Genomic DNA, 20,480 nt, shown 5'->3' with positions numbered 1-20,480 from the left:
GGGAGGGAGAGCGGAGGGGAGAGGAGACAATGCTGTTTTTGGAAAGTGGGTGCCATGAACAGTTGGGGTTGTAAAAGTATGGGGTAAAAATAACGTGGCTTAATGTCATCAGCGCTCACAATGGGATGCGCAGTAACAACCCATAACAGCAAACCCATCCTGCTTTCCAGATATGGCACATTATCCCCGGAATGTCCTGGCTGGAGTTGATACTTTTTTTGAGTTTTCAGCATCTTTCTGTGGCTGCTTCTACCTCGCTGGTTACTTCTCCCTAATTGCTTATTAAAACCCTCTTAAATGAACTTTTTGTGCCAACTTTCCAACACATTAATTAATTGTTGTAGCCAATTAAGTGCCGTCGTGCAAATGAGCCTCATCACAAATGGTCCTATAGGGCCAACCCCTCCTCTCTCTATCTCCCTCTGTCTCCTGCTCTTCCCTCTTTCCACCACCCTCCCAGCAAGTCTTCCCAGCTGCCCTTGCACTTCGAGGCACTCTGTGCCAAAGAAGCAGAAACTGTGTCCTGATAACGCTTCACTGTTTTCTGGATGTTTACAGCCTTCAGGCTCGCTGAGCTCAAACTTGTTTAATCGGTGAAAAGCAAAAGGCCCCTTTGATTCCTTTTGTTTGGCACATTTGTGCAAGAGTGGGCTTAATAAAACAGCTTGTAAACCGACCACCAAACCGTATATAGGAAGTCTGTTGTTTTTTTGTTGTCTGCTTAATTTGTCTCTTAGCCACGAATGGTGCAGGAGGCATGTGCGCATCAAATGGGCTAACTTTACTCACAGCAGGTAAAATGTGAGTTCACCTAGAGAGATGGTGGGGGGAAAAAAGGAGGGCAGTCAACTTCAAAGAACTCAATAAGGTTGCCAAGCTGTTCACATGTCTCCATCCCCCGAGTTAAAACTGGAAACATGCACTGGAAATCAGATACATGTGTTTATAGAGATGTTACAGTTACTCCTTTCAACACCGTAATATATTTTGAAAATATGAGAAAAGTTTGGAAGAAGTTTGACTGTATGTATGCATTGGAGCTGTATGGATGTGCATTAATACAGTATGCAGAATATCCAAGATAGTGTTATATGTGGGTGTTGGTGTGCAGGTGAAAGTATGCATGTATTAAGATCCTTGCATATGTTTCAAATGGGTTCATACTATTTTATTTACCATGGAAATTATGTTACAGTTACTCCTTTCAACACCGTAATATATTTTGAAAATATGAGAAAAGGTTGGAAGAAGTTTGACTGTTTGTCTTATGTATGCATGGGAGCTGTATGGATGTGCATTAATACAGTATGCAGAATATCCAAGATAGTGTTATGTGTGGGTGTTGGTGTGCAGGTGAATGTATGCATGTATTAAGATCTTTGCATATGTTTCAAATGGGTTCATACTATTTTATTTACCATGGAAATTATATAGGGAATTCAGCAATAACTGCAATGCAATTGAAAATGAATGAATTTTATGCACACTTTTATATAAGTTTGTGTCAGAGCAAATTACCGATGCACATTATGCACTAAAGGCAGACATGCAAAAGGCTTTTCCAATACTATAGAAAAAGTGTATACTGTCGTAATAAGGTATTGTGGGCAAGTTCTCCTTTCTGGTCAGTGTGATGATCATTAGCAGTGGCTTTTGTCATCACATAGCTGAAATAATTTTTACATTTCTACATCACATGTGACCAACATGCTGCGGCACCTCTTTCGGCACAGGGCCTGAACTTTCTCTTCCTCCTGTCTGGCCGTGCCCGCTCCACCGCCATTCGGACGTGGCACCGATACACCCACCAGCAGGATTAGGGAAGGTTTAGCAACTGTGCCAGCCTCACTCCCTGTGCCACCCCTTCCCTCGGCACAGAGGGGGGTCCCGCTTGGCATGGCAAGGTGAACTAGCCTCTGATTGATGGGCATGGTTTCAGCGTGCTACTGTGCTCCCCAAGGCCCGTGCCTCCCTTTCCTTTCTCCCAGTGCTGTCTTGGCAGCGGTGCCCACCTCCTCTTCCATGCCAGGCAGCCAGCTAAAGCTCCTGGTGGGCACATCAATTACATAGCGGCACCTCCCCTCTTTTCTCATGTCTATCTGTGGGTCTGCCTACTGTCTCAGCCGATGCCAATCCGGTCCCTCTCCATCTCTACTGCTGTCTATAGCTATCTCATGTGTGTGTGTGTGTGTGTGTGTGTGTGTGTGTGTGTGTGTGTGTGTGTGTGTGTGTGTGTGTGTGTGTGTAAGTGTGGCTCTTGTGCACACTCACAAATAGACAGTATTTTTTGCATATGCATAAATGCACATGTTTTCATGCACACTCCTGCTCCCTCTCCTCTGCAGGTCATAATGGTTGGTGGGAAAATCCTCCCTTGAGAGCACTCATTGCTCCAGGCTCAGCTGTACAATAGGCTCAGGTGTGTGTACATGTGCATGTGAGTGTGTGCATGTGTGTGTGGCTTTATCTGCTGCTTAATTACCTATTGCTTCATGTGACTGCTGCATATGTGTGGGGATAAAGCAGTGTACGGCAGCAAAGGCGAATCACCACATTAAGGAGCCGCGTTGTTCTGTTTTTTTGGGAGACGATTAACACGATTAATTCAACCTCTCTTTGGATTTTGGCGTTGAGCAGCTCTTGGCAAATCATGAATCACTTACTTGGTGATAGCACGCCATCTGGAGTCTGAAACACACCATTGACTTTTATCTTAGGGGGTCTAATCAAAAGATTGGGGTTCTGGGTTTGAAGCAATAAAAACAGACAAACGTGGTTTTTTTTTCAGTTTCTCCTTTGATTATGTGGATAAATGAACAGGAATAATTAAGAAAATTAGGTGAAATAAACAATGTATAAATGAATTAATCAGAGCCATTTTATTCTAAATACCTACAAACAAGAAGCAAACATGTATTTATACGCAAAATATGTTATTAATATGAAGCTAAATTCAAATCCATGTGTGCAGCATGGACTACAGAGTGATCTAGGGAAGAAACTACAACCAGGAAGTACTCCAGTCGACTCGCTACGGAAGCCCGGATGGTTCAGTAGGGGAAAGGAAAACCGGGACAATGGCGGCGGTGCCTGGTGTCTCTCTGCAGAGCGGCAGCCCTGCGAGAGAACTGCCAATCTCTGCCCAACCTGGGGGGAACCAGACCCATGGAGATCGGAGCAAAACCGAGGAGGGCACAGGTCAGAAGACGACCCGCGTTTTGTTCTTGCTCGCCTGTCTTGAGTTGTGTTATTCTAACGGAAACGATCCGGATAGCTAACCGTGGCTAACTGCTAACCATCAACTTGCTGTTTACCACTTATGATTTCTCCACATGTGTGTGTTTTTTACGACATGTTAGTTAACACGTTTGTGGATAACTGAGAAACTCATAAGCCATACTTTGTGTTGACACTGAGGAAAGTAATAGTTTTTGGTAAGTTAGCAGCTAGCACTCAGTGGCGAGCTAACAGCTAACGTTAGCCGCTTGCTAACATCAACTTTGTAGAAACCATAGACTGTTTATAAAGAAGAAGAAGTAGAAACCCTTATGTGAGATGACACACATGTGTCACCTGGAGTAATATGTTAGCACGACTCGCGTCTGCCTTGTTGTAACGTGTTGTGTTGAACCAGAAAGTGAAACTGACCCACTTACCTGGTGTTAGCAGCTAGCTGTCTCTGACAGGTTGTGATAGCAAAACATTAGCTTCTTGTTGACCCGACGCGTAGGTGGTGATTCTTGGGGATGTCATTAAACGTTTTTATTTAAACTATTTAAACTTATTATCCCATAATCTCGTGTTACTCATTGATGAGGTAGAGAATGATGAGCTCATAGTCAAGCCTTGAGATTGAATGTATAGATGCAAAGACATTTAAACATCTATCTAAACACATGTAAATGAAGGAGAATTAAAACGTTTTTATTTATGCATTTAAGTGTAAAAATCTGGAGCGATATGTCTCTAATGTTCGTGTTATAAGTACTAAAATGTGATTGTTTCCAGGACTATTTCTAATAATAACAGCTCCTTGCTTAAAAGAAACGTAACCACTTTTAATTCAAGTTATAATCATGACATGATCTATTCACTCAAGACACGTATTTAAGTTGAAGTATCTTGTAATGTTCGTTGATGTGAACTGTACTTATTATTGGGTACTTGAAAAAAATGCGGTGCAGCAAATGTGAACAAAATTACATTTTTTAACCTGTTTTTTTTTTGGTGTGTATATTTTTCCAGTACAAGAGAAGCAGGGTCGCATGGCTGTTCTGCTCGAGAAGCTTCATGCCAAACACAATGCCTCGCGGCCGTGGCAGGAAACCTGCAAAGTGGTGCGTCAGGCCATGGTAAGAAAAACGTCATCATCTGAGAGAAAATTACATTAAACAGGCCACTTACTTCTTGCATATTTTTTTAACACAAAAAGTCAAACAGGTCACTCCCAAATCTTCTCATTCGAACATTTGTGTGGCTTAATGTTAAAGTTTAGTCTGATTGAACCCTACACAGGGCCAAAAGTGATGAATCTACTCATTAAGGAATTGAACTGCAATTGCCTCGCTAATACAAAAATAATTGGGACAAACATTCACGAGGGAGGACACTTTCTCTCCATTGAAAATAATGAATCAGTGCAGTTACTTTTTTCAGTGAGCCATGGCATTCGAGTCAGCAATTTATGAAGTCCTTGAGATGAACAAACATGTAATAACCATAATGATGAAGCAGTGCCAGTCAGGGAACCAGTCAAACCATCCTTAGATCAGTATCCACGAGAGAGACTCACCATCTCCCAATTTAATATACATTAATAGCAATTAATCATTGCATTGCAAAAATAACCTTTACTCAAATAACCTCTCCTGGGCCAGTGCAACTATAGTAGTGACATTTAAAGGTCTTGCATGTAAGACATCGAAAAAACAAAGCTGAACACCAAGTCTTGTTGATGAAGCACTTTTCCTCTTTCTCAACCACTGCTTTTCCTCACATTGTGTCCCAGGAGAAACGCGGTGCGATGAACGCCACCGGTCACCAGCTCCTGCTCACCTGTCTGGAGACGCTACAGCGAGCACTGAAAGGTGAGACCGCTGAGGTATCGGACAGAAACACAAGATAGAGCTGGGCAGCTGTTAAACTTTAATTTCACTTGTAATGAAACTGTTTTAGAGCAAACTAATACATCAAGGTAGTTTCATCAGTGCTGCATGAAGGCAGATTGTGTTTAGGGACAGGGGGAACATTTGGAAACAGCTATATGACATGGTTATATAATGTGATTTGACAATTTCTTTTTCTTCTCTGTTGTGTTTTTCAGTCTCATCGCTGCCTTCCATGACAGATCGCCTGGAATCCATTGCTCGACAAAACATGTGAGTTTTATATACCTGAGGATGAAAGGTGTTCAGTTGAGGATTTTCTTTTCTAAATTCACCTGAGAATTATGTTCCTGAATGGCTATGTGGGTCACCCACATAACATTGTAGGTTGTTGTTGTTGTTATTTCTTGTAATTATCCTTTGTGGATTCTGTCAGCAAGGGTTTATTACATGCCTTTCCAAGCCAATAAACCCCTTTTTGATTTAGTTGTGAAACAGATGAACACACAAGGAGAATAAGTGTTTTCTTTCTGTCTCTCTTTCTGCCACTCTCTGTCTCATCGGTGCAGGCTGGGCTCTCACCTCAGCCCATCAGGGACAGAGTGCTACATCACGTCAGACATGTTTTATGTGGAAGTGCAACTGGACTCCAACGGTCAGCTAGTGGACGTCAAGGTGGCTCATCAGGGAGAAAACCCCACGGTCAGTTTACTGAAACCTTTCATTCCTTTAATCAAATTGTATTTTTTGCACTGTTAGTGAAGACACTGTCCTCTAAATTGTATTTCAATCTGTTCTTTATTTGCTGGCTGCAGAGTTGTCCTGAGCTGATTCAACATCTGAGGTGAGTAGAAAACACACACTTTCACCGTACACTCCCATAAGATGAGCAACACAAACTTTATTGTGTGCTTTTGTGTGCGTGAGAAATATCTAAACCACCTCTTCTCCTTTTTCTCATTAGGGAGAAAAACTTTGAAGAGTTTTCTAAACATCTGAAGGGACTGGTCGAGTTATACAAGCTCCCTGGGGACAAGTAAGTAAAATTCCAGGTTATGGACATAGGCTGTTTTGTTTTTTCACAAACTTGATGTTGCACTGATCAATTCCTGAAATAAAAAAACAGTGAATCCCAGAAGGCACAATTAAAGATTTCATAAGACACAAATGCCACAAGTCTTTATGACTATTATTGTTTTCCATACAGTTACAATTATGTTTAAATATCTTTCATTGTTTCATTGTGTTTCAGTAAGTTGAAAACCAAGATGTATATTGCACTGCAGTCTTTGGAGCTTGATCTCACCAAGATGATGCACATGTTTAGGTAAGTTCACAAAAGCTTTTTTTTACCTTTTATATTAACCTTAGGATATTTTAGCCACCAGAATTTAAAAAATGCTGGAGGTGTGATGTCATGCTACAGGCTAATGAAGCTAAGGGAAGCTTTAAAGGATTTTACAAATCCCCAAAGTTTGATTCTTGTGTAATATTAACCAAAAGTTACATGGCAGTAGTTGGTTAATTTAAATTGATGATGTGTGTTTAATAGGTTAGCAACCAATGCAAATGCAGTGGAGACGATTCTTCACGGCAGCGTGGGCTTGCTGACGGCCAGGAGTGGTGGCCATCTTGTTTCTCTTCAGTGTTACGTGTCCCCTTATGACATATTTGAAGAGGGAACCGGCACACAGCTCAACTTAACAGACATTGGTAAGTGCCTGGAGGACGTGGACAGTAAGTGTCTCCGGTACCAGCCACTAGACATTTCATTTGCTTAAGGATTCTAGTCATCCTTGTGTGACCTCTTGCTTTTTTTGCAGTTCCGCGCTCTCTGGGTGTTGGTGTGTCTGTGACAATTGAGGGCACCTCCGCCATCTACAAGCTCCCAATCGCTCCACTCATCACTGGATCCCACCCAGTGGACAACAAGGGGTACGAGAGTGTAGCTCACTTTTCAGAGAATTTGTGGATTATTGTGGGGTTATTTTAATATCTCAATGTCTGACAGCTGACGATTTTATTTCTGGTGAATTTCAGGACACCTTCCTTTTCCACCGTGACCAACTCCAACTGCGTGGACCTACCAGCTTGTTTCTTCCTCAAGATGAACTGCCCCATGCCTTTCTCACTCTCCTTTATTCAGAGAATGGGGAATGCTACTTGTGAGTTTACTTCATAAAACTGTGTTCATTTACATTAAATGTGTCCTTGAAAGAACTGTAATGATTTAGAGTGCGACCTTCATCTATTTTTTCCCAGCAATCCCAGTGTTTGAGACGCCTCCCAGCCTCTCACCTCTGTACCAGTTAATTGTCCAGAGCCAGCGCCATCTCTTAGAGGAGGGCAGCTCCGCACCACCACCTTCCCACAACACGCACTTCTATTCTGTGAGCAGACACACAAACACTTAATAATTTTGTGACCAATTGGAATATAAACCTGCCCTGTCTTGAACTTATCGTGATTTAAAAATAAACAATGATATTTTCATTATTAACTAATGTAATCCATTAATTCTTAAGCTGTCTTTACTGCCTTTTTTCTGTTTTCTGTCCATGAGTGACGCTATCTCTGGCTTTTTTTTTTGTTCTTTCACAGGTGTTGCCAGATCAGCAGCACTGTTACTACCTGAACGGTGACGCCCCGGTGCAAGATGGTCATTCTCTCCAAGGAGTGCTGGTGACTAAGATCCCCTTCCGCCACCCAGCACAAGTGCCACTCCTGTTGGATATAATCCGGCATCAGGCGACCTATAACAACTTGATTGGCAGTTGTGTGAAAAGGACTTCCATCAAAGAAGGTGAATATCTGCTTTCTCATTCATGTTACTGTGAATGTGATATATTAGGGCCGGGTGGCGGAGGCGTACAAGCGTGTATTTGGTTAATTAACAGCATTTACTCTGTAATTTGTGCTGATTTAGTGCTCTTGCTGTTGTTCCCCCCAGATAGTACCGGCCTGCTGCAGTTTGAAGTATGTCCTCTGACTGACTCGAGTTTCAGCGTCTCTTTCCAGCATCCAGTCAACGAATCATTAGTCTGTGGTGAGCTCTCACTCTTACAAACTTTCAGTAATCCAGTGTATCTAGATAGCACTTCAAGACCAAGTGAAAATGTTCTCTCTTGACCCCCAGTGGTGATGGAGGTGATTGACTCCAGACAGGTATCCTGCAAGTTATATAAAGGACTGTCAGATGCCCTGATCTGCACAGATGAATTCATCACCAAGGTGGTCCAGAGGTGAGATTGTTATTTTCTCCTGAATTCATAAATGTGGACATTAGGTTTTCCACTAGAAATGTATGTAATGGTTTCCTCCCTCCCCTAGATGCATGTCCATCCCTGTAACCATGCGGGCCATTCGGAGGAAAGCAGAGACCATCCAGGCAGACACTCCAGCCCTCTCGCTAATAGCACAAACAGTGGAGATCATGGTGAAGAACAATCTACCACCCTCCAGTAGTCCAGCCTACAATATGGCAGCAGGCGATGGAACTAATCCGATGGGACTGCCTGGACTCACAGGTGGCAACACACCAACAGGAGGACCCCCCGGGGGCCCCAATTTTGCAGGTCCAAATATTTCTCTGTTTGGGATGTCCCGAACAGAGAGGCAAGCCCAAGGAGGAGAGTGCCTCGCCCAGGGAGGGGTGGCGGGCCAGCAACAGTTGCAGCAGCAGCAACAACAACAGCAGCAAGGCCAGGCTAATACAGATGACTACAACAAAGTCACCCAGAATCCCATCCTGACAAGTTTATTACAAACAACTGGAAGTGTGGGTTCTAGTCCCAGCTCCCAGAATGCACCACAACCTCATCAAACCCCACCACAAACATCCTCGCCTGCCAGCAATACTAAGAATCATCCTATGTTGATGAACTTGCTGAAAGACAACCCCACCCAAGACTTTGCAGCACTGTACGCTTCCAGTCCATTAGAGAGGCAGAACTCCTCCTCTGGCTCCCCACGCACCGATGGCCTGGGTGGAACCTGTCCTGGAGGAAGCGCCACAAAAGGGAAGAAAAAGCGCCCACGGACGATGGAGAAAGGGGGCATGTTACCTGGAGCTGCTGCAGGTGGTGGTATAGGTATGAAAGGATCTTCCATGCAACCGAACCATCCAGCCACGCACGAGGATGATTTCCACCGTGAGCTCCTTTCTATGGATGTGGACGCTTCTCAAAATTCCATTTTCGATGTGAACCTGACAGGTGATGGTCTAGACACGCCCCACAGCATCACCCCGGCACCAAGCCAATGTGGAACCCCGCCCCCTGGCCCCGGGATGCCTTATTCACAGTCTCATGTCCAGTCTCAGCAGCAGCAGCCACCGGGTACTGCACCGCCTCGAATGGTCCGCCTCTCCAGCTCTGATAGTATCGGACCCGATATCACAGAAATCTTGTCGGATTTACCTGAGCAGACGGGGAAAAGCAGCGGTGGCAGCCATGGGCAGCATCCCATGGGCAGTGGTGGGGAAGATGGAGGCCCCCTGGGTACACCCATCCGTGACTCCTCCAGTTCGGGTCAGGGCAGCGCAGTGTTTGACTCGGCAGACATTTTCAATACCAACAGCAATGAGAATCCTTTCACAGATGCTGCTGATCTGATTGCAGAGGCGGCTGCAACTGTGGCCACTCCCACCAGCGATTCCTCTTCCACCAACTTTTTCCCTGATGCTGCCGACTTCAACCCTGACCTCTTGACCTCTGGCCATGGCTTCCCCCAGAATTACTTTGATGACAGCTCTCCAAGCGCCGATGGAGACATGGACCTGGTTAAAGGTTTTGGCGGAAGCAGCCAGCAAAACACCCCAGCAGGAACACCTCAGAATCCCACTCCACATGGGCAGAGCACCCCAGAGCCCTCAGTGAAGGAACCTTTTGACATAGGAATGGTTTTTGGAGGTAACAATGGTGGTGGTAAACCACTTATGGGGCAAGCTCCGGATTTGGGAGACACACATGGCACAGGGTCTCCGAGTCCGCACATAATGGGCCTAGTAGCGGCTTGTGGTGACTTTACTGAACCCAAAGTTAAACAGCAGCAGGGACTTATGCGTCCAAAGGAGGAGAATGGAGGTAGTGGAGGGAGCAGCTCTGGGATGGGAATGGGAAGCAGTTCAACAGAGGGAAAACAGGTCAAGCGTAGCAGGACGCCGTCCAGTGAGGGAAAGTCCAAAGAGAAACCTCCCAAACGCAAAAAGCTTGACCCTGATGGAAAGTCGCCCTCTCACAGCTCAGGTGGGCGACCATACACACCCCCTAGTGGTGGCTCCGGCTCTGGTGGAAGCATAGGTGGAGGAGGCTCCAAGTCCCCCGGTAGTTCAGGTCGGTCTCAAACTCCTCCCGGTGGTGCCGCACCTTCAACTCTCAAAATCACAATTCAGATCCCAAAAGGGACCATCACTGGGGGGAAGACTTCATCCCATAGTGGATACACCTCCAGCAGCTCAGCCACAAGCAGCACCGGGGGGGCAAGTGGAACCAGCAGCGGCAAAAGCCATCATTCTCACTCCTCTTCCTCTGGGAAGATTAAGTCCAAGGAAGGCTCCATGACCCAAGGTAACAGCTCCAAGCCAGGGAGTGGTGGAGTAGGCGGTGGAGGTGGGCCCCCCCAGTCTAAAGGGTCCTCCCAAGGGTTGGGCGCTGGCAAACCAGGATCCTCCCCAATCACTAAACATGGGCTCTCCGGACCTGGAGGTAGTGGAGGTGGAGTTGGAAGTGGTAGTAAAGTTAAACCGCAAGGGGGCAAGCCTTCTGGATCTCTTATGAATCCCAACATAAAGCCCAACATCTCCCCTTCGCACTCCCGCGGCTCTGGTGACAAAATGTCCTCCCCTATGAAAATGCAACAGTCTCAGGTTCCAGGAACACCTCCCTCCTCCAAGGCTAAATCTCCTATGGGCTCAGGAGGAGGCAGTTCTGGAGGGTCCAAGTCGTCTTCAGGTGGAGGCATGAGCTCCCAGAAGCCCATGGGTGGGGGCTCCTCTGGTGGCTTATCGTCCTCCTCATCCTCCAGCTCCTCTTCATCTGGCTCCATGGCATTCTCGGGAGGCCCCCAGGCTCAGTATGGTAGTGGGGGAGGTGGAGGTGGAGGGGGAGGTGGTGCAGGAGGGGGAAGTGGAGGCAGTGGTGGAGGAGGAGGAGGAGGTGGAGGTGGAAGCGGTGGCGGGGCTGGTCAGAACAACGCAAATAACCCCAACGCCAAAGGAAAGTCTCCCAGCCGAAACAAGAAACCCTCTCTCACGGCAGTCATAGACAAACTGAAGAGCGTAGGTGGAGGAGGAGTGGGGGAGGATGGGTGTGAGGTCGGGCCACCGGCAGGGGGAACTGGTTCGGGATCTGCCCCTGGTGGTGGTCCTGGGAATGTTCCCAGCAGCGGACCTTCAAACATGGGTCCTTCCAAGCACGCTTCCTCCTCCCAAAGCGGGGAGTACAAACGTGAAAAGTCTGATAAAGAAGCAAAAGCAAAAGTGTCTGTTACCGGGGGGAATAGTGGAGATAAAAAGATGATGGATCCAAAAGCAGGAGGGTTGGGCACGACCAGTCTGGCCAAAATTATCATAAGCAAACCTGATGGTGGCTCACCGAGCATCAAAGCCAAAGGGACTCTTCAGAAATCAGGAGAGGGATCTGGTGACTCGATGCGTCCCCAAATATCCAGCCTGAAGGCGTCCCCCCTCTTCAGTGGCTCCACCCCCAAACATGACCGCTCCTCCCCGAGCCACAGCCGCTCGCCAGGATACACGCCGCTCAACCACGACAGCGAGAGCGAGTCGGGCAGCAGCTCGGTGGCCGAGAAGTCCCACCACAACAGCCCCAGCTCGGACGACGACCAGACCATGCGCCCGCTTCCGCCCCAGGACTACATGAGCTCCATCTCGCTGAGCTCGGGGGAGAAGCACAAGAAACACAAGAAGGAGAAGAAGAAGATGAAGGAGAGGGAACGGGAGAGGGACAGAGACCGTGAGCGGGACAGGGACAAGGAGAAAAAGAAGTCATCGATGTCCATGGGGACAATCGCGCATCCGATAAAACCAGACAGTTGGTCTCGGTCACCCATCTCGGCTTCAGATTCATCTCTGTCTATGTTGGGTTCCGAGCGTCAGTCCCGGCCCAGTCCGATGTATATGAGAAATGAAGATGATGACCTCATGGACTCAGCCCTGACTGGCAACCTTTAGTTTTACTTATAGATGCTCTTTTTATTTTGAAACTCTTCCTCTCACATTTCAACTCATGCCTTTTAAATACAAATTAAACTGCTATTTATTTAACTCGACCTACACGCTGGATCTGGATATCAGAATACTGTGGCTTCACACTGAGCCGTTACATCTCTATTTTAATCTCATATTTTACTATTGGACTATCGGTGATTGATGTTAACATTCAAATCCACCATATGATACCAACCCCCTTAAGCTTCATTTTTAAAGGTGTATTTTTGGAGAAATTTACATTTTGTTTTCTATAACATCACTAAATGTTACTTTGTTCATGTTATTTTATCCATCACTGTTCATACTTTGTTGTAATTCATACCAGAATACTGAATGTTGTCAAAATAAGTTTGTCTGTTGAAAAAGAAAAAAAAGTATTGTAAAGGAAGAAAGTTGCAGTGTTCAGTTGCCTTGATTTTTCAGATACGTTGGAGAATTTTTAGATTTTGATACATTTTAAATCACTGATGTATAAATAATTGTAGGTAAAGAAGGTGAGAGAAAAATGGAAATGATGCAAAAGACAAATGCTGGTAATTTTTTAACTGTAGAAGTTTTTTGGAAGCTTGAAATAAACATTTCCCCTCTGGAAAAAGTTAAACATTTAATTTCTGCGCTTCATTTTTCGGGCAGGACCAGTGATCGGTCCGAGGAGAAAGTGTCTCCTCTAAACATGAACATGATAAATTGAATTTCTTCGGATTTTTCACTTCCTATCTGTTGTATGAAGAGAGGTCCAGAAAAGTGTGTGGAATACTTCCACTAGATGGCAGCAGTGTATCAAGCGGCTCAATCCCTGTTTCCACGTGGGGCTTTGTAATGAGTTACTCTCAGAGATATTAATCTGAGGTTAAAAGTTTATTCACCTTATTAACTTTATTCAAAGGTATTGCAGATGTAGATTTTTGAATTCATGATGCAATCAGGCGAAGGTGTAACAAACGAATCATAGGAGGGTGTAAGAATATAAATGAATTGATAATTTGAATGGTTCAGTGTACCATCAAGACTGTCACCATCAAACAGGGTGGACGTTGTTTTTCAGTAAGTAAACACCAGGTACAGAAACCGTGACGTACGTGACTCATTAGGTTGAATAGTAGCTCAGCAGAATTTGTCAGAGGTGTGATAGGCTGCACGTTGATACATGAGATATTTAAACGACCTCAGATGCAAAATTTTAATTCAGTTGCTCTGACCAAACAGCAGCTAAATAACGTCCCACTAACTTACTGTGAAAACATGAGGCAGAGCATCTAAAAAGATCAGAAATGAACTAATACAGATATGATGGACAGATAAAGTGTTCAGGAGGAGTTACCACATTAAATAACACTGATTTCTTAAAGATTTTTTAAAATAACGTCTTATCTATTGTTTGGATTAGGTCTAATTGGCCATTTATGTCTCTGATTATGAGCAACCAGGAGGAAGTCGGTACCACATATTGCTGCACAGACAGAAAAAGGAAAGCTGCTCTAACCTTTGTCCACCTTTATGTCACAAATGTGCCTCCAAACCTCCTGCAGTCAGCTGATCTTTTGAACCATCGCCTCCTTCTTTTCACAGGAGCATCAGCAAAACTGCTCGTGATTCAAGTATTGTTTATGAAAAATCTAAATACAGTAAATCCCTCATTATAGAGTCCATTGCTTCTGGAGAAATGTGGCACTCAGCTGAAATGGTATATCATTGACTGACGCGTGGTCCCCATTACGGTCACTGTGCCGAGCTGCCGTGGCAGCGGCCCCGAGGGGAGGTCGTCTAACCCTCTGTAATGTATATGTGCGAAATCGCCCTGAAAAGTGTCACCATCAGCACAATTCTACAACTACACTGCAGGAGGTTGTTTGAATGTCATCCAACTGAAGCTTAGCCTGCACATTAATTCTCCGAGCTTTATGAAAAGTTTTTACCAAATTTTTTTTTCCCCCGTTTTGATTTAACCCTTTTGTTTTCGTGACCTTTACGCCTTAATTGTTTGGACTCCTGTTTCCACACTCAGCCCACTACTTCATTACAATCAGCCCCGTTAATCTCTGCTCGGCCTTTTCAACTGATTTGTCAAGTGGCAGCGAAATAAAAGAACGCCTGAGCTCTCCTCCTCGTTTTCCCCCTCTCCAGCTCCTCGACTCTCTATTCCCTGTCAACCTTTTCAAACTGCTGATCTGTGCGCTTCTCCGCCACAGCTAATTTCTCTATTCTCCACCCAGCCTCTCAGACTCTCCACCCGGCTTTTCACTCGACGGCGCTACTTGGAATATCCACCATCATGTCCCTTTTTTTATTTTGTCATCCTTTCATCCTGTGCGTACTCTTTCATCGCCTCTCACACCCAACCCAGAGACAGGGCGGCTCTGTGATGTTACCGAGCCGTCTCACATCTGCTGACACAAATGCTGCTTTAAAAACTGTTTTTTCACGATTCCCTCTATTTTTAAGTCCAGTCACTTATTTGGATGTTGCTCAACACAAAAATAATTTCAAGCCCTGATCTTTTTAAACTTCATCCCAGGAGAAGTCTCCACCTGACTTTCTTTATATATTTACATCTTTCTTTTGATTTAGATTGGCCTTGACATTAATGATAGCAGTGCAGTTCTATGGATGGTTGTGTTTGTCTGAAATATCTCAACAACTACAACATCTTTGATGAATCCCAACGACTTTAATGATCTCTTGGCTTTTCATACTTGTGCCATCATGAGGTTTACACTGTTATCTTAAGATGTATGTACTGTGGATGACCACCGTTCGCTAACATGGAGGAAACCGTGTTTATGAGCTGTAGCGCAGACAGCCACCAGGGGGCGTCGGAGAAACTTTGGCTTCACTTTTGTGGAGCTGGAATATCGGCCAACTTTAAACGCTGTCCAGGGCTATCCAATTTCGGTTCTCATTTGTTTCACTTGTTATTTTTCTCCGGGATAAACTTTTCTGCAGCAGCAGAAGTTATTCTTTTTGCTCTAAACTTGAATTACTGGAAGATTCGATTTAAGTTTCAATTCCATCTTCTTGTCCTAACTGCAAATTCCCCCTTTTGTCCTTTCACTTGCCATCTTTCTTCTTCTACTATCTCAGCTTTATCCTTGGCGGCCTCTCTCTGTATTTTCCCCTCCAGTTTACCTCTACAGGTTTGTTTTCAGGGCTTAAGAAATAAGTTAGCTGCCATTGTGCTGAGGTGCATCCATTCTGTTCTGTGTTATTGGGAGGTCCACGTTTATCTAATTTTAGGCATTTGATACAAAAAGATGCAGTTGGCGAGTTGAGTTCAGAGAGAGGCCGTCTCCCCTTCAGCACAGAAGGAGGGGCAGCAGTTCATGACTGTTGAAGAGCTGCATAACAGGAAACTAACCTCGCAGCTTATCCTGTATATAAGCAAGCAGAAGAGAAGGTAGGGGGGGCAGTTGTTTGCCAGTTAGTTAAGTTTAGAGCTGCACACACACACACACAGCTTCTTGAGGCACAGGAGGGAGAGGGGGGGGGGAGGAGAGGGGGTGAAAATAAAGCCAAAGGAAGTAGGCAGGAGTTCACATGTATTTTCAGCCTTTAGCTGCATCCTTAAGAAAGGATCTTATTACTGCGTGAGAGCCAGAGACGAACCCAAGCTTAGGTTCTCTGGAGAAGAGCAGCAGCTTCAAACGTGAACATTTTTTATCGTCACTCAGAAGCTGTTGTGGGAGCAAGTGGAGTTTTCAATTAAATTACAGTTCTTTTGGTTTTGCTCGACAGTTATGGAAATGCAGTGGAGTCACAGTGATAGTAATTTGTGTTTTTGTGTGTGCGCGGACATGTAAATCGGTTACTGAAGACAAATTCTGACAAGAAACAGCAACTACATCTGAACAGGCTGAAATAATTTATTACCTCACTTTCTGATTTACCAATTCCAGCAACTGAACCGTGACAAATCTGTTGATTCACCTGTCACAGTTTTATATAATTGTCAGAATAAAAAAAAGCAGAACCTTGGTTCTTCTTTCATGACCTTACTTCCTTTGTGGGAAGTTTATGATCATGTGGTCTTATGTTTCATAAGAATGCTGCTCTCAGGTAAAATCCCTAGTGTATGGAGCTGATGGATTTACGAGGTGAGCTGAAGAACAGTCAGTCCATATAAAGCCAATCACTTGCAAAACATCAGCAAAACTGTGGTTTTCCAAAATGGAAAATTGAGCCCACACATGTAATATGAATGGCCTCTGACACGCATGGCTGGTGATGTGATATTATAAATGTTAAATGATCTGCTTTTTGCTTTTTTGTGCCTTGTGGAGCAAGTTTCAGCACCATGGAGAGCTCCATTTCATTTCTTTGAGCTATCACAGTTGCTTTTATACAATGTGTTAAATGTAAAGATACATATAAAGTAGGATGACATTTGGTTCATTGTTTGGTTGGTTTCCTGACTGGTTGGTTGGTTGGTTGAATATTTGGTTGATTGGTTGGTTGCTTGGTTGGTGTATATATGTCCCCAGTAACTGATAAATCTGTCTGGTTTTATAGCGCAGTGGCTTTTTGAGTTGATAAGGTGATAAGGTACATGATGAGGATGAATGGCGAGAGAGAGAGCAGCTCAGGTTAACACTGGACTCTTGTGATAACAGCATGAGCCATGAAGGACTCGTCCTTATCATCTTATGTTTGATGATTTAGTATTTCATCACCAATTTCTAAGAAGAACATTGTTTTTCAGCACTATTCCATGTCTTTTCCACTCACAAGAGACTCTCTATATATGTATTATCTCAGCGTTTCCTTCCACTGCATCGCTCTATCTTAACCAAAGGTAATTGCGTGCTGTGTTTGTGCCAGAGTGGGTCATTTGGCCCGTGTCCTCTGCTGGTTTCTCCTGCCAGTAGCTGTTCTTCTGCATAGCGATACGTCTGTGAGGCTGGCTGTAGCTCGTATTTAAAGAAATGGGAATCTATTGTTCCTATAAACCCTGTGGGGTGTGTGTCAGCGAATGACAGAGCCAACTCCTTTTGGTTTGTTGAGCACAAAGCCCAATGTCATTCTGGCCACCTGCCCATTCCTCTCCATCTCCATCTACTCCCTCTCTCTCTCTCTCTCTCTCTCTCTCTCTCTCTCTCTCTCTCTCTCTCTCTCTCTCTCTCTCTCACACACAAAAACACACACAAACATTCGCTGCTGCCGATAATCCCTCTTTTTACCATTGTCTCTCTCTGAAAATTCGTCACTGTATTTCTTCTGCCTCTTTCTTCTGACGTGTATATGGGTGTGGGCTTCTGTGAGATTGCTGCTCCATCCTGGTTTTATGAAGGCTTTATTTTTCTTTACGGGATGACATCTATTTTATTACATCTTAGTTATTTTACAGGATAGCTCCCCCCAATTGTTCCTACACCAATTTCCACTGTGTGAAATAGAGAGTTAAATCCTTTCATATTGCAACTGTAGTTTTTGTTCAAAATAAGAGAGTCCTTGTAACTGTGGATGTAGTCACTTTTCTCTCAGTGCTAGCCTTGTTTAGTATGAACTGATGCCATTTTCCTATGACGTGCCCACACATGTACACATACAGTCACCTCTTGTAAATGCATTTATTCCATAGCATTGACTCCAAAATGAGGGTATGACCACAACAAGCTACATGGACCAAACAAAAGGAGGAAAAGATGGAGAGACATGTTTTTGTTTGGATGTAATAGTTTTAATTTGAGCCTGGTGTCTATTCAGGTGCACATTCTGTGAACAGACGTCACTTGACACAGTCGATATGCTTCTGGTGCTAAATATAGCTCTCACGTTTGGTTAGCAAATTATTGCGATTCTGGCTCTGCAACTGAATCTGGCTCTCGGTCCCGTTTGTGTCAAAATCGGCAAGAACTTTAACTACATTAGATAAAAAACTATATTTTCCTTCGAAATGTAGAGCACAGACTAAATGGAAGTACAAATTCTGCAAAACTGTCCTTTCCACTCATTTTCTGAGATAATGAACATTAAAGGTGCACTTTTAGTTCTTACGCTTTGACTCAATTAAATATATTTAGAAAATTCAACGTGTAATTCACAAAATGTGGAAAATAAAAGCTCTTAACAAAATGTCAATTTATTGTTAGTATCGTTAGTAAATGGCTAGTTGGATCTGGTTGACCTGTACCGCTCCACGTTAGCGTGTGAGGCAGCACGAATCATTTCCATATAATCAAGTTAGAGTCAGACAATTTCATTCCCGGCTGTTATCACGTTAAAGTCGTTTTATTTTGCTCTAACCAGGTTAAAGCCTGGTCTTGTTTGCTTCGCCTCGTCTCTGTATTTACTTCCTCATCATAACACAAAAGACACAAGACTGAATCTTTATTTATGTGGCAGTCAGATACCTGAACAGTGTCTGTTGTTCTAAATATAACACTCCAATTCCTTTGGGCGCGCAGGGTGTTATGAGTTTCAACTGCAGGAACATGCCACATTCTCTGGCGTCTCATACCAATACTGGTGCACAGGTATTACTGTTTGAGATACTGTCTCACACCTCTTTCTGTGGAGGCCGTAAAAAAAAAAGATATATTTGTATGTTGGGATTTCAGTAGTTCAGGACAAAGTGTTTGCTTTTAAGCTTTCTCGTTCTTCAGTCTCATTTCTCTCCCCCTCTTTTTATTTTTCTGACACCCTGAAAACCTCGCTGTACAAAAACAAGGCTGTTTCGCACATGAGCAAACGTTTGCTTGTTACATCATGAAAGAGATTTGTCTCCTATCAGGACTGAGTAGGTTCACGTTTGACCCAGATAGAGCCGGGATCTGCGGCTGTTCATTCCATCAAAGAGTTTCAATTAAGCTTTTCTCGTTTTGGTGACAAAGGATCTTTAAAATAACACACTTTCTTTTCACCTAGTGCGCTCACATGCAGCCTCGAGAAAGGATGAGTGACTGGAAGCTTTTTTGTCCTCATGAGACAACAGAAAAATTGTACCGTGTTGTCTAACATTCAGACTTTTAGTCGTTCTTAAACACGGCACACTTGACAACTCACTGAACCACAATATCCAAGACAGAGGAACATTAAACCAGCACTTTAAGTAAAGTCAATTTTACTACAGAGCACATGGTCGTCGTCCTAATTGCTTTATTACTGTGTTCGACCAAACGCAAGCAAATTGAGATAACATCTTCATCAATTTGACAACACCTGATCGGCAAATTCACAGGGTAATGGCTTTTGTACGGAGGACCAGCGAGATTTAAAGATTTTTCTACAGCAACACATTGATCTGCACACGTCATTAACAAAAGAAGGGTATAGATGTGGGTCCCTGGGGTGACTCGCACATTTGATTGGATTCCATCATCATCAGAAGAGGAGGAAGAAGATGGTGTTACACACTCAGCGTCTTCCACTGTTTATTTTAAACATGCTATTTGCAGCTGACGTGTTTTTAGATTGATGACGAAGGTTTCTTCATCTGCTTGTTTTCGAAAAACAAGAATGCAAAAATCCCCACACATCTGCGAAAGCCACACAAGGGAAACACAATTGAAACAGAGGTGAACAACTACGAATGTTGATAAGGAAGCGAACAGAGTTACTCACTGAAGTCACGTCAGCCATTGCGGTTTTGTCGTGGCTTGGTTGGTTGGAACATTGATCGTATCTGGCACAGGGCTGACAGACTTCTTCTTGGTTAAACCCTTGTGCCCACATTACCCACAATGCAACTTTCTGGTCAGGGATTCAGGTGCGTTGTGCTTCAAGCAGCTAATGTAGCCTCGAGCTGCTTTTCTCAATAAGAGATGAGGAACAGCCAAGATGAGGCACTTCGGGCAATTTAGCAGATTTGATGCAGCTCACTGGACCCTCAAAGGACTTCATGTAACTTTTAGTCTAATTGGTGCAGTGCTCCTTCACCAACCCCACCCAATTCCCTTTAAAGACTACAGAAGCTTCTCTCTTTGGGTGTGTCAGTACAATCCCTTTATTAATCTTTATCCCGCCATCCTTAGGTAGCCACTGTATTCCTCTATTGTCACTGTTAATAAGGATCTGTGCTGAATCATGGCCAAAAAGTACCCACATGGATCCCTTCTGAAATCCAGATAAACCACAACCAAAGGAAAACCAAACCTTCTGAAAAGAAAAAGTGGTCCAGTGAGGCACCTGACGTCTGCTGCCTCACTGGACCA

At 44.1% G+C, this 20,480-nt stretch overlaps 1 protein-coding gene across 1 annotated transcript; it reads left to right on the top strand.

Moving 5' to 3' along the window:
• The first annotated feature begins 3,075 nt into the window (after positions 1 to 3,075).
• On the top strand, positions 3,076 to 12,936 carry med1 (mediator complex subunit 1). The gene is made up of 16 exons (XM_061095295.1): positions 3,076 to 3,198; positions 4,246 to 4,352; positions 5,009 to 5,087; positions 5,324 to 5,378; positions 5,675 to 5,807; positions 5,921 to 5,949; positions 6,070 to 6,141; positions 6,358 to 6,432; positions 6,658 to 6,818; positions 6,929 to 7,040; positions 7,146 to 7,270; positions 7,368 to 7,495; positions 7,707 to 7,908; positions 8,056 to 8,151; positions 8,242 to 8,347; positions 8,436 to 12,936. Exons 1-16 carry the CDS (start codon positions 3,078 to 3,080, stop codon positions 12,292 to 12,294), a joined length of 5,460 nt encoding a protein of 1,819 aa, XP_060951278.1. The 5' UTR covers positions 3,076 to 3,077; the 3' UTR covers positions 12,295 to 12,936.
• Positions 12,937 to 20,480: the final 7,544 nt, after the last annotated feature.

This window comes from Limanda limanda, chromosome 21 (genome assembly GCF_963576545.1).
Source record: "Limanda limanda chromosome 21, fLimLim1.1, whole genome shotgun sequence".
Taxonomy (NCBI): domain Eukaryota; kingdom Metazoa; phylum Chordata; class Actinopteri; order Pleuronectiformes; family Pleuronectidae; genus Limanda; species Limanda limanda.
This window is presented reverse-complemented; position numbering and strand designations above follow the sequence as displayed.